Source organism: Petromyzon marinus (genome assembly GCF_048934315.1).
Source record: "Petromyzon marinus isolate PM22_M1 ecotype Great Lakes invasive population chromosome 68 unlocalized genomic scaffold, UKy_Petmar_22M1.pri1.0 chr68_unloc.1, whole genome shotgun sequence".
In the NCBI taxonomy this organism is placed as follows: Eukaryota; Metazoa; Chordata; class Hyperoartia; order Petromyzontiformes; family Petromyzontidae; genus Petromyzon; species Petromyzon marinus.
The window spans coordinates 1637427-1651683 of record NW_027422597.1 but is presented as its reverse complement, the minus strand read 5'-3'; the positions used below and the strand labels follow the sequence as shown (position 1 = coordinate 1651683).

General features: G+C 54.1%; 1 protein-coding gene across 3 annotated transcripts in view; it reads right to left on the bottom strand.

The window, feature by feature from the left end:
- Positions 1-310: 310 nt before the first annotated feature.
- The window catches only part of LOC116958029 (cGMP-dependent protein kinase 1-like), a 295703-nt gene continuing 281756 nt past the window's right edge, over positions 311-14257 (bottom strand). For all 3 annotated transcript variants that reach the window (XM_076058101.1, XM_076058102.1, XM_076058103.1), the window contains 4 exons: positions 11458-11580; positions 7435-7497; positions 4494-4560; positions 311-2052 (listed from right to left, as the gene is read on the bottom strand). In XM_076058101.1, coding sequence (XP_075914216.1) covers positions 1954-2052; positions 4494-4560; positions 7435-7497; positions 11458-11580 — 352 coding nt within the window. In that variant the 3' untranslated portion in view covers positions 311-1953. The remainder of the gene's footprint in view (positions 2053-4493; positions 4561-7434; positions 7498-11457; positions 11581-14257) is intronic.

The window sequence follows — 14257 nt, the reverse complement described above, 5'->3', positions numbered from 1 at the left end:
TTCTGCTTCTACAGCTGCTGCTGATGCTACAGCTGTTGCTACTACTTCTGCAGCTGCTGCTGATGCTACAGCTGCTGCTACTACTACTTCTGCTTCTACAGCTGCTGCTGATGCTACAGCTGTTGCTACTTCGGCTGCTGATGCGGTGGCGATGACCCGAAATTAGTTTACGCGTGGCGAACACACGCTCACACTCTCTCGCTCGCTCGCTAAGGCAGTGGTATGATCGGCGATCGCATTTGGGGGGCTCGTGAGGATGAAGGTGGTTTGCATCGTTGGTTTTAGAGGTGGCCGATGACTTTTCCGTTGCGTGCAGTCACTTTAAGATGTTTTCTTGTTCATGTCATGTTGCTGGTTTGACACCCGAGTCAAGAGCCGCATGGCTCACAGGGTTTTACCTAATACATGGAACTAAAAAAAATGAAAATAACTTTATACTGGCGCGCGCGTGTGTGTGTGTCTGTGTGTCTGTGTGGACGGGAGCGGTGGTGGAGCGGTTAGCGCTACGCTGCACTAACGAACTCGGAAACCCGAGTTCGATTCCCCGCTCACGGCCACCAACACCACAGTGACGATTGTCTGAACCGGTCCTGGGCCTCCCCTATGTCGGCTCGGCCTCAAATGAGAACCTGGCGCGGTGTGCAGTAAACATCGCCACTGGGGGAGACAAAGGCGGCCGGGTGGGCGTGGTGCCTGGCCACCCCACCCCCCCATCGTGTGCCACAGTGCCGGCCTCAAAAGGTGCTCGCTAACAACACTTGCCCCAACAGTCTGTTAAGGCTACACGGGGGGGATCTTAGTTTTTGTTTGGTATCAGACAGTGGCACCTCACTGACTCGTCCATCGTGAACCTCACCGACACGTCCATCGTGATCCTCACCGACACGTCCATCGTGATCCTCACAACCTCCCTATGCTAAGGGCCAGGAGTGCTTCAACGCCTCCTCTGAGCCACGCGAAAAGTTCACTCGTCCGACCCACGACACACAGCACAAAGCGCCGTCTTACAGCAGCTTTGAGTTGCTACAAAGCAGCCCAAAGCTACAGATTGCTCACGTGATCGAGCCTTAACCAACTCGCCCAACACGTCGACGAAAGAGAGATAGGGTGGCGTCGGGTGCTGTATTGCACTGCCCCTATGCACAACCCATCCCCTCATACACGCGAGACACCCACACCACGACCGCCACTGACACCACCAATGTCACCACCACTGACACCGCTACCACCACCACGACCACCACCACCACCATACCCAACAGCAGCAACATCACAACCACCACCACTGCCACCACCACCACCACTACCACCACCACCACCACCACTGCCAACACTGCCACTACCACTTTCACCACCACTGCTACCACCAAAGCCACGACCACCACTGCCACAGCTACTACCACTGCCACCACAACTGTCACCACCACTGTCACCACCACTGCCACCACCACCGCCACTACCACCACCACCACTGCCAACACTGCCACTACCACTTTCACCACCACTGCTACCACCAAAGCCACGACCACCACTGCCACAGCTACTACCACTGCCACCACAACTGTCACCACCACTGCCACCACCACTACCACCACCACTGCCACCACCACCACCACTGCCAACACTGCCACTACCACTTTCACCACCACTGCTATCACCAAAGCCACGACCACCACTGCCACAGCTACTACCACTGCCACCACAACTGTCACCACCACTGTCACCACCACTACCACCACCACTGCCACCACCACCACCACCACTGCCAACACTGCCACTATCACTTTCACCACCACCGCTACCACCAAAGCCACGACCACCACTGCCACAGCTACTACCACTGCCACCACAACTGTCACCACCACTGCCACCACCACTACCACCACCGCTTCCACCACCGCTTCCACCACCACTGCCACGACCCCAACCGGCAGCAGGCGACGTGGCGAGCCATCAGAAATCTTTGTCCCAGCCCGAATCGTCGTCTGGGGGAGGGCTCTCTGTGTCCTCGGGGAAACTGTCGAAGTTGCTCGTGTCCGTGGGGGAGCTCACCTGGGGACACGTGGGACACACACAAACACAAGGGTACAGAAACAGATCCCCCCCCGTGTAGCCCCCAACAGACTGTTGGGGTCCCGTGTTGCTAGCGAATTTGCACCCACTCACTCGCCCGCTTACTCAATAATCCACCCACCCACTCACTCACCCGCTTACTCAATAACCCACCAACTCACTCACCCACTTATTCACTCACCAATTAATTCACTCACTCACCACTCACACACTCATTCACCCACTCACTCACCCACTGATTCACCCACTCAGTTATTCACTCACTCACCCACCCACTCACTCACACACTCAATTACTTACTCACCCACTCGCCCACTCATTAACATACTCACCCACTCACCCACCCACTCATTAACTCACCTACTCACTCACTCACTCACCCACTTACTCCCTCACCCACTCACTCATCCATCCACTCAATCACCCACTCACTCACCCACTCAATTACTACTCACCCACTCATTCACTCACCCATTCACTGACACCCTCACTCAGTCACTCACCCACTCACTCACCCATTCATTTACTCATTCACACTCACCCAGGCATTCACTCACCCACCCACTCATTCAATCACCCATTCATTTACTCACCCATTCACACCCTCACCCACACACTCACCTACTCATACACTCACCCACCCACTCACTCACCCACTTACTCACCCACTGACTGACCCACCCTCTACAAAGATCTCCCGTGTAGGCTGTAACAGATAGACTGTTGGGGCAAGTGATGTTAGTAGCGAGTCCTTGCAAAATGTTTAATCTATTTGGTGTTTGAACATCTTAACACAACTCCTGATTAATTGCCACACAGGGTAACACCTGTTCTTATTTTTCATACTTTATTACTTTTCCCATAGATAAAACATTTTTTTATAATACCAGGTGTAAGGCCCCAATAAGCTTCGTGGCTCTTTTATCAGAAGCGACATGGCCATGACAAATGAAAGCAGCTCAAGCAAGTGGCTGATATCATCATCATCATCACCACGTCGACATTTATAGCGGGTGGCCAAACACTCTCTAAACGCGTGGTGATGTCAATTCTCAATGTCGAGGAGGAAAATAAATAAGGAGGAACCGGAGAAAAATCCACGCAGTGACCACCACGAGAAGAGAGACGCAGCCTCCAAATCTACAGCAGCAGCAGCAGCAGGCGTGGTCAGGGTCGGGATCAAACCCACGACCTCCTGTACACCAGGCGAGGTAGTCAACATCTCCTAGCCACCGTGATGATGATGATGATGAGAGAGAGACGCAGCCTCCAAATCTACAGCAGCAGCAGCAGGCATCGTCAGTGTCGGGATCGAACCCACGACCTCCTGTATACCAGGCGAGGTAGTCAACATCTCCTAGCCACCGTGATGATGATGATGAGAGAGAGACGCAGCCTCCAAATCTACAGCAGCAGCAGCAGGCATCGTCAGGGCCGGGATCAAACCCACGACCTCCTGTACACCAGGCGAAGTAGTCAACATCTCCTAGCCACCGTGATGATGATGATGAGAGAGAGACGCAGCCTCCAAATCTACAGCAGCAGCAGCAGCATCGTCAGGGCCGGGATCAAACCCACGACCTCCTGTACACCAGGCGAAGTAGTCAACATCTCCTAGCCACCGTGATGATGATGATGATGAGAGAGAGACGCTGACTCCAAATATACAGCAGCAGCAGGCATCGTCAGGGCCGGGATCAAACCCACGATCTCCTGTATACCGGGCGAGGTAGTCAACATCTCCTAGCCACCGTGATGATGATGATGATGAGAGAGAGACGCAGCCTCCAAATCTACAGCAGCAGGCATCGTCAGGGTCGGGATCGAACCCACGACCTCCTGTACACCAGGCGAGGTAGTCAACATCTCCTAGCCGACCGTGATGATGATGATGATGAGAGAGAGACGCAGCCTCCAGATATACAGCAGCAGCAGGCATCGTCAGGGTCGGGATCAAACCCACGACCTCCTGTATACCTGGCGAGGTAGTCAACATCTCATAGCCCACCGTGATGATGATGATGATGAGAGAGAGACGCAGCCTCCAAATCTACAGCAGCAGCAGCAGCAGGCATCGTCAGGGCCGGGATCAAACCCACGACCTCCTGTACACCAGGCGAAGTAGTCAACATCTCCTAGCCGACCGTGATGATGATGATGATGAGAGAGAGACGCAGCCTCCAGATATACAGCAGCAGCAGGCATCGTCAGGGTCGGGATCAAACCCACGACCTCCTGTATACCTGGCGAGGTAGTCAACATCTCCTAGCCGACCGTGATGATGATGATGATGAGAGAGACGCAGACTCCGAATCTACAGCAGCAGCAGGCATTGTCAGGGTCGGGATCAAACCCACGACCTCCTGTGTACCAGGCGAGGAAGTGAACATCTCCTAGGTACAGGATAGCCCTCGACTCACCTTGGGGATGATGGGGGGAGTGAGAGTGCCTTTCCTGAGACCTTCCCAATTGAAGCCTTCAAACCACCTGTTCAGAGAGATACACAGAGATATACATAGAGATACATGGAGACCCATAGAGATACACATAAATACACATAGAGATACACACAAAGACAGGTAGAGACACACATAGAGATACATGGAGACCCATAGAGATACACAGAAAGACCCATAGAGACACACATAGAGATACATGGAGACCCATAGAGATACACATAGAGACACACATAGAGACACACATAGAGATACATGGAGACCCATAGAGATACACATAGAGACACACATAGAGATACATAGAGACCCATAGAGATATACAGAGACACATAGAGACACACATAGAGATACATGGAGACCCTTAGAGATACACAGAAAGACACATAGAGACACACATAGAGATACATGGAGACCCATAGAGATACACAGACACACATAGAGATACATGGAGACCCCATAGAGACACACAGAGCGATATATGGAGACCCATAGACATACATAGAGATACACAGAGACACATAGAGACACATGGAGACCCATAGAGATACACATAGAGATACATGGAGACCCATAGAGATAAATAGAGATACACAAAGACACATAGAGCCACATAGAGACCCATACAGATATACAGAAAGACACGTAGAGACAGACATAGAGATACATGGAGATCCATAGAGATACAAAGACACACATAGAGACACATGGAGACCCATAGAGACACACATAGAGATACATGGAGACCCACAGAGATACACATAGAGATACATGGAGACCCATAGAGATACACAGGAAGATACGTAGAGACACATAGAGATACATGGAGACCCATAGAGATACATGGAGACCCATATAGATACACAGAGACACACATAGAGATACATGGAGACCCATAGAGATACACAGAAAGACACATAGAGATACACACAAAGACACGTAGAGACACACATAGAGATACATGGAGACCCACAGAGATACACAGAAAGACACTTAGAGATATACATAGAGATACATGGAGACCCATAGAGATACACATAAAGACACGTAGAGACACACATAGAGATACATGGGGACCCATAGAGATACACACAAAGACACATAGAGACACACATAGAGATACATGGGGACCCATAGAGATACACAGACACACATAGAGATACATGGAGACCCATAGAGACACACATAGAGATATATGGAGACCCACAGAGAGACATAGTGATACACAAAGACACATAGAGATACATGGAGACCCATAGAGATACACAGAGATACATGGAGACCCAGAGAGATAAATAGAGATACACAGAGACACATAGAGCCACATGGAGACCCATAGAGATACACAGAAAGACAAGTAGAGACACACATAGAGATACATGGAGACCCATTGAGATACAAAGACACACATAGAGATACACAGACACATATAGAGATACATGGAGACCCATAGAGACACACATAGAGATACATGGAGACCCATAGAGATACACAGAAAGATACGTAGAGACATACATAGAGATATTGATCGAGACACAGAGAGAGATACACAGTGACCCATAGAGACACACACTTTGAAGGGAGTGAGATGGGACAGATGGAGATTAGTCCACACACTTTGAAGGGACTAAGATGGAACAGATGGAGATTAGTCCACACACTTTGAAGGGAGTGAGATGGCACAGATGGTGAATAGTTCACACACTTTGAAGGGCGAGAGATGGCACAGATGAAGAGAGTGAGATGGCACAGATGGAGATTAGTCCACACACTTGGAATGGCGTGAGATGGCACAGATGGAGATTAGTCCACACACTTTGAAGGGAGTGAGATGGAACAGATGGGGATTAGTCCACACACTTTGAAGGGAGTGAGATGGAACAGATGGAGATTAGTCCACACACTTTGAAGGGAGTGAGATGGCACAGATGGGGATTAGTCCACACACTTTGAAGGGAGTGAGATGGAACAGATGGGGATTAGTTCACACACTTTGAAGGGAGTGAGATGGCACAGATGGGGATTAGTCCACACACTTTGAAGAGAGTGAGATGGCACAGATGGGGATTAGTCCACACACTTTGAAGGGAGTGAGATGGAACAGATGGGGATTAGTTCACACACTTTGAAGGGAGTGAGATGGAACAGATGGGGATTAGTCCACACACTTTGAAGGGAGTGAGATGGCACAGATGGAGATTAGTACACACACTTTGAAGGGAGTGAGATGGCACAAATGGTCATTAGTCCACACAATTTGAAGTGAGAGAGATGGAACAGATGGGGATTAGTCCACACTTTGAAGGGACTAAGATGGAACAGATGGAGATTAGTCCACTCACTTTGAAGGGAGTGAGATGGCACAGATGGGGATTAGTACACACACTTTGAAGGGAGTGAGATGGAACAGATGGGGATTAGATCACACACTTTGAAGGGAGTGAGATGGCACAGATGGGGATTAGTCCACACACTTTGAAGGGAGGGAGATGGCACAGATGGGGATTAGTCCACGCACTTTGAAGGGACTAAGATGGAACAGATGGAGATTAGTCCACACACTTTGAAGGGAGTGAGATGGCACAGATGGTGAATAGTTCACACACTTTGAAGGGAGTGAGATGGAACAGATGGAGATTAGTCCACACACTTTGAAGAGGAGTGTGATGGCACAGATGGGGGATTAGTCCACACACTTTGAAGGGAGTGAGATGGAACAGATGGAGACTAGTCCACACACTTTGAAGGGAGTGAGATGGCACAGATGGTGAATAGTTCACACAGTTCGCTAGAGCCAGGGGGTATTTCACCTCCTAGATGCCCACACACTAACGGGAAGAAGGGAAAGTAGTTAGGCTCCATCCGTGTGTGATCCACCAACCCGGATGTGGCTGCCTCTGACACTCACTTGTGTTTCTGAATGTCCCTCACTCCGTTCTTCATGTTGCCCAGCCTTTCCGTGGGATTATCCCTGCGGACACACACACAGGTAAAGATACACACAGGTTACACACACACACACATACAGATACACACACTTCTACACGAGGCAAAGATCCCCTGTATAGAAGAAGGCAAGTGATGTTAGCGAGCACCTATGAAGGCTGGAACGCCACACGAGGGGGTGGGTGGCCAGCACCACGGCCGGCCGCCTTTGTCTCCCCAGTGGCGATGTTTTAGACACCGCACCAGGTACTCATTTGAGGCTGAGCCGACCTAGGGAGGCCCAGGACCGGTTCAGATAATCGTCACTGTGGTGTTGGCCGTGAGCGGGAATCGAACTCGGGTCGCCAGGTTCGTAGCGCAGCGTAGCGCTAACCGCTACCACTACAGCTCCCCACACAGAGGAACAAATACATCTACACTCACAGCTACACACACACACAGGTTTACACACAGGTACATATACAGCTACACTCACAGGTAAACACACACAGACACAGGTACACACAGAGGCAAAAATACATGGACACACACAGGTACACACACAGGTACACACACAGGTACACACACAGGTACACACACACAGACATATACACACACAGGTACACACACACAGGTACACACACAGGTACACACACAGGTACACACACACAGACATATATACACACACAGGTACACACACACAGGTACACACACAGGTACACACACAGACATATACACACACAGGTACACACACACAGGTACACACACAGGTACACACACAGACATATACACACACAGGACACACACAGGCACACACACGGGTACACACATACAGGTACACACAGGTACACACATGTACACACACACAGACGCACACACGCAGGTACACACGCAGGTACATACACAGGTACACACACACAGACACACACACAGGTACACACACACAGGTACACACACACAGACACACACACGCAGGTACACACGCAGGTACATACACAGGTACACACACACAGACACACACACAGGTACACGCACACAGGTACACACACAGACGCACACACAGCAGGTACACACACAGGTACATACACAGGTACACACACACAGACACACACACAGGTACACACACACAGGTACACACAGGTACACACACAGGTACACACACAGACACACACACAGACACACACAGCTACACACAGGTACACACACACACAGTCACAGGTACACACACAGACACACACACGCAGGTACACACAGGTACACACACAGACACACACACAGACACACACACACACACAGTCACAGGTACAAACACACTGACACAGGTTTACACGCAGATATACACACACAGACAAACACACACACAGGTACACACGCAGGTACATACACAGGTACACACAGGTACACACACAGGTACACGCACACACAGGTACACACACAGGTACATACACAGGTATACACACACACACACAGACACGCACACAGGTACACACACACAGGTACATACACAGGTACACACAGATACACACACAGGTACACGCACACACAGGTACACACAGGTACACACACAGACACACACACGCAGGTACACACGCAGGTTCATACACAGGTACACACACACAGGTACACACACACACAGACACACACAGGTACATACACAGGTACACACAGGTACACACACAGACACACACACGCAGGTACACACAGGTACACACACAGGTACACGCACACACAGGTACACACACAGGTACACACACAGGTACACACAGGTACACACACAGGTACACGCACACACAGGTACACACACAGGTACACACACAGGTACACACACACAGACATATACACACACACAGGTACACACACAGGTACACACACAGGTACACACACACAGTCACAGGTACAAACACACTGACACAGATATACACACAGGTACACACACACACAGGTACATACACAGGTACACACAGATACACACACAGGTACACGCACACACAGGTACACAGAGGTACAATGAAATGACTGGCATCCTCTTCCACGTACACAAAACGACCCCACGAGTCACCACCCACACCCACGTCCTCCCCCAATCCTTCCACAATCAGAATCAGCATCCCGCACCGGAAGAATCCAATGAGCTGCGAAGCTCTTCATCACAGATGTCCAACTCACCCCTCCCCCCATTCCCCCTCCACCCCTTTCTCCCATGCCCCCCACTTCCCACTCCCCCCCCCCCACTCTGCCCCCCCCCCCACTCCCCATCTCCCTCCCTCCCTCCCTCACCTCTTCCCTCTCCCCCTCCCTCGCCCCTCCCTCCACCACCCCCCTCCCTCCCCCATGCCCCCACCCTCCCACTCCCAACCTCCCTCCCCCAATCCCCCCCCCCCACTCCCAACCTCCCTCCCCCAATCCCTCCCCCCCACTCCCCACCTCCCTCCCCCACTCTGCCCTCCCTCCCCCCACCCTCCCACTCTCCCCCTCCCCCCCACCCTCCCACTCTCCCCCTCCCTCCCCCAATCCCCCCACTCCCAACCTCCCTCCCCCCCACCCTCCCACTCTCCCCCTCCCCCCCCACCCTCCCACTCTCCCCCTCCCTCCCCCCCACCCTCCCCCCCCCACCCTCCCTCCCTCCCTCCCTCCCCCCACCCTCCCACTCCCCACCTCCCTCCCCCCACCCTCCCTCCCTCCCTCCCTCCCCCCACCCTCCCACTCCCCACCTCCCTCCCCCCACCCTCCCTCCCTCCCTCCCACTCTCCCCCTCCCCCCCACCCTCCCACTCTCCCCCTCCCCCCCACCCTCCCACCCTCCCACTCTCCCCCTCCCTCCCACCCTCACCTCTTCCCTCTCCACCTCCCTCGCCCCTCCCTCCCTCCACCACCTCCTCCCTCCCTCCCTCCCCCATGCCCCCACCCTCCCACTTCCAACCTCCCTCCCCCAATCCCCCCCCCACTCCACACCTCCCTCCCCCACTCTGCCCTCCCTCCCCCCACCCTCCCACTCTCCCCTCCCTCCCCCCCACCCTCCCACTCCCCACCTCCCTCCCCCCCACCCTCCCCCACTCCCCACCTCCCTCCCCCCACCCTCCCTCCCTCCCTCCCTCCCCCCACCCTCCCACTCTCCCCCTCCCTCCCCCCACCCTCCCACTCTCCCCCTCCCCCCCACCCTCCCACTCTCCCCCTCCCTCCCCCCACCCTCCCACTCTCCCCCTCCCTCCCCCCACCCTCCCACTCTCCCCCTCCCTCCCCCCCACCCTCCCTCCCTCCCTCCCCCCACCCTCCCACTCTCCCCCTCCCCCCACCCTCCCACTCTCCCCCTCCCCCCACCCTCCCACTCTCCCCCTCCCCCCAACCCTCCCACCCTCACCTCTTCCCTCTCCACCTCCCTCGCCCCTCCCTCCCTCCACCACCTCCTCCCTCCCTCCCCCATGCCCCCACCCTCCCACTCCCAACCTCCCTCCCCCAATCCCCCCCCCCACTCCACACCTCCCTCCCCCACTCTGCCCTCCCTCCCCCCACCCTCCCACTCTCCCCCTCCCTCCCCCCCCATCCCCCCACTCCCCACCTCCCTCCCCCCACCCTCACCTCTTCCCTCTCCACCTCCCTCGCCCCTCCCTCCCTCCACCACCCCCTCCCTCCCTCCCTCCCCCCTCTCTCCCACCCTCCCCCCCTCCCTCCACCTCCTCCCTCCCTCCCTCCCCTCCCTCCCTCCCTCCCCCCACTCCCCACCTCCCTCCCTCCCTCCCTCCCTCCCTCCCCTTCCTCCCTCCCTCCCTCCCTCCACCCCCTCCCTCCCTCCCTCCACCACCTCCTCCCTCCCTCCCCTCCCTCCCTCCACCACCCCCTCCCTCCCTCCCTCCCCCCTCCCTCCCTCCCTCACCTCTTCCATCTCCACCTCTCTCGCCCCTCCCTCCACCACCCCCTCCCTCCCTCCACCCCCTCCCTCCCTCCACCACCCCCCTCCCTCCCTCCCCCATGCCCCCACCCCTCCCCCTTTCCACCCCCCTACCCCGTACCGGCAGAGCTTCTTGATGAGGATGGCTGCGTTCTTGGGGATGCGTTTTGGGAACTCCACCATGTCGATTCCCCTGAGGATGATGTTGTAGGTCTTCATGGGGTCCGCGCCGGAGAACGGGGGGCTGACGCACGGACACAGAGAGTGTGAATGTGTGTGTCTGTGTGTCTGTGTGTGTGTCTGTGTGTGTGTCTGTGTGTGTGTCTGTGTGTGTGTCTGTGTGTGTGTCTGTGTGTGTGTGTGTCTGTGTGTGTGTGTGTGTGTCTGTGTGTGTGTGTGTCTGTGTGTGTCTGTGTGTGTATCTGTGTGTGTGTGTGTCTGTGTGTGTGTGTGTGTCTGTGTCTGTGTGTCTGTGTGTGTGTCTCTGTGTGTGTGTGTGTGTCTGTGTGTGTGTCTGTGTGTGTGTATCTGTGTGTGTGTCTGTGTGTGTGTATCTGTGTATATGTGTGTGTGTGTGTGTCTGTGTGTGTGTGTGTCTGTGTGTGTGTGTCTGTTTGTGTGTGTGTCTGTGTGTGTGTCTGTGTGTGTGTCTGTGTGTGTGTGTGTCTGTGTGTGTGTCTGTTTGTGTGTGTCTGTCTGTGTGTGTGTCTGTGTGTGTGTCTGTCTGTGTGTGTGTCTGTGTGTGTGTCTGTGTGTGTGTCTGTGTGTGTGTATCTGTGTGTGTGTCTGTGTGTGGGTCTGTGTGTGTGTATCTGTGTGTGTGTATCTGTGTATATGTGTGTATCTGTGTGTCTGTGTGTATCTGTGTGTGTGTTCATCTGTGTGTGTGTGTCTGTGTATATGTGTGTATCTGTGTGTCTGTGTGTATCTGTGTGTGTGTTCATCTGTGTGTGTGTATCTGTGTGTGTGTTCATCTGTGTGTGTGTATCTGTGTATATGTGTGTATCTGTGTGTCTGTGTGTATCTGTGTGTGTATATCTGTGACTGTATATGTCTCTGTGTGTATGCATCTGTGTGTGTGTGTATCTGTGTGTGTGTATATCTGTGACTGTCTGTGTGTATCTGTGTGTGTGTCTGTGTGTGTGTATCTGTGTGTGTGTGTATATATATATTCGTCGTTTGGAAACATTTATGCTGGCCTGCCTACTATCCATCCTGGGTTTAACCAGGCTGGATTGTGTAAGGAGCTCAAAAATCCTTGAAAGATCTGGGCAAGGTCCCATCGGTGAGCTCCTCCGGCAGGCAAGGCTGCGTTGGCTGGGTCATGTAGCTCGCATGCCCAGCCACCGCATGCCGAAACAGCTTTTGTTCGGCCGGATCGAGGGGGCTAAACGGGCGCGGCACGGGCTAGAGAAGAGATGGAGTGATGTGGTACAGGAGGACGTGGAGCTGAGTGGACTTGCCGATGACTGGTACCAGCGGTGTCAAGATCGGCCTCTGTGGAGGAGGCTCGTGAAGGACGCTGCTACTGGGCAGTTGGAGGCAGTCGCCCTCCAACAACAACGGAGGGCGGAGGAGCGACGCTCACAACTACGAGCGGAGCGCCGGGTGGCTAAAGCACAGCAGGTTGGCACAGTAGGGGGCACAGGTGGTGCATCAGCCAGTCATCTCAGTCAGTCGACCCGTGGCACCTGGGTCTGCCCCGTGACCTCCTGCCCGCGGGCGTTCGACACTTCACGTGGCCTCAAGGTGCACATGGCCTGGCACAAGCGTCGTGGTGACGTCACCGCCACTTAGTGGCGAATGGCGGTTGTTGTTGTGTATATCTGTGACTGTCCGTGTGTATGTGTGTGTGTGTATCTGCGTGTGTGTATCTCTGTGTGTGTGTGTATCTGTTTGTGTGTATATCTGTGACTGTATGTGTATGTATCTGTGTTATGGGGAGCGGTAGTGTAGTGGTTAGTGCTACGGTGCGCTATGACCCTGGCGACCCGAGTTCGATTCCCAGTCATGGCCAACACCAGTGACGATTATCTGAACCGGTCTTGGGCCTCCCCTAGGTCGACTCAGCCTCAAATGAGTACCTGGTGCGGTTTGTAGTAAACATCGCCACTGGGGAGACAAAGGCGGGCGGGCGTGGTGCTGGTCACCCACCCGCTCGTTTGCCGTTCTGGCCTTTGTAGGTGCTCGCTAACAGCACTCGACCCAACAGTTTGTGACAGGCTATACGGAGGATCTTTGTCTTTGTGTATCTGCCACGGTCATTCCCTCCCTTCTCTACGCTTGCGAAACGTGGACCCCCCTAATGGAACATCTTCACCGATTAGAAACATTTAGGCTGGCCTGCCTACGATCCATCCTGGGTTTAACCAGGATGGATTGTGTGAGGAGCTCACAAATCCTTGAAAGATCTGGGCAAGGTCCCATCGGTGAGCTCCTCCGGCAGGCAAGGCTGCGATGGCTGGGTCATGTAGCCCGCATGCCCAGCCACCGCATGCCGAAACAGCTTTTGTTCGGCCGGATCGAGGGGGCTAAACGGGCGCGGCACGGGCTAGAGAAGAGATGGAGTGATGTGGTACAGGAGCCACGGGGCTAGATAACAGATGGAGTGATGTGGTACAGGAGGACGTGGAGCTGAGTGGACTTGCCGATGACTGGTACCAGCGGTGTCAAGATCGGCCTCTATGGAAGAGGCTCGTGAAGGATGCTGCTACTGCGCAGTTGGAGGCAGTCGCCCTCCAGCAACAACGGAGGGCGGAGGAGCGACGCTCACAACAACGAGCGGAATGCCGGGTGGCTAAAGCACAGCAGGTTGGCACAGTAAGGGGCACAGGTGGTGCATCAGCCAGTCATCTCAGTCAGTCAACCCATGGCACCTGGGTCTGCCCAGTGACCTCCTGCCAGCGGGCGTTCGACACTTC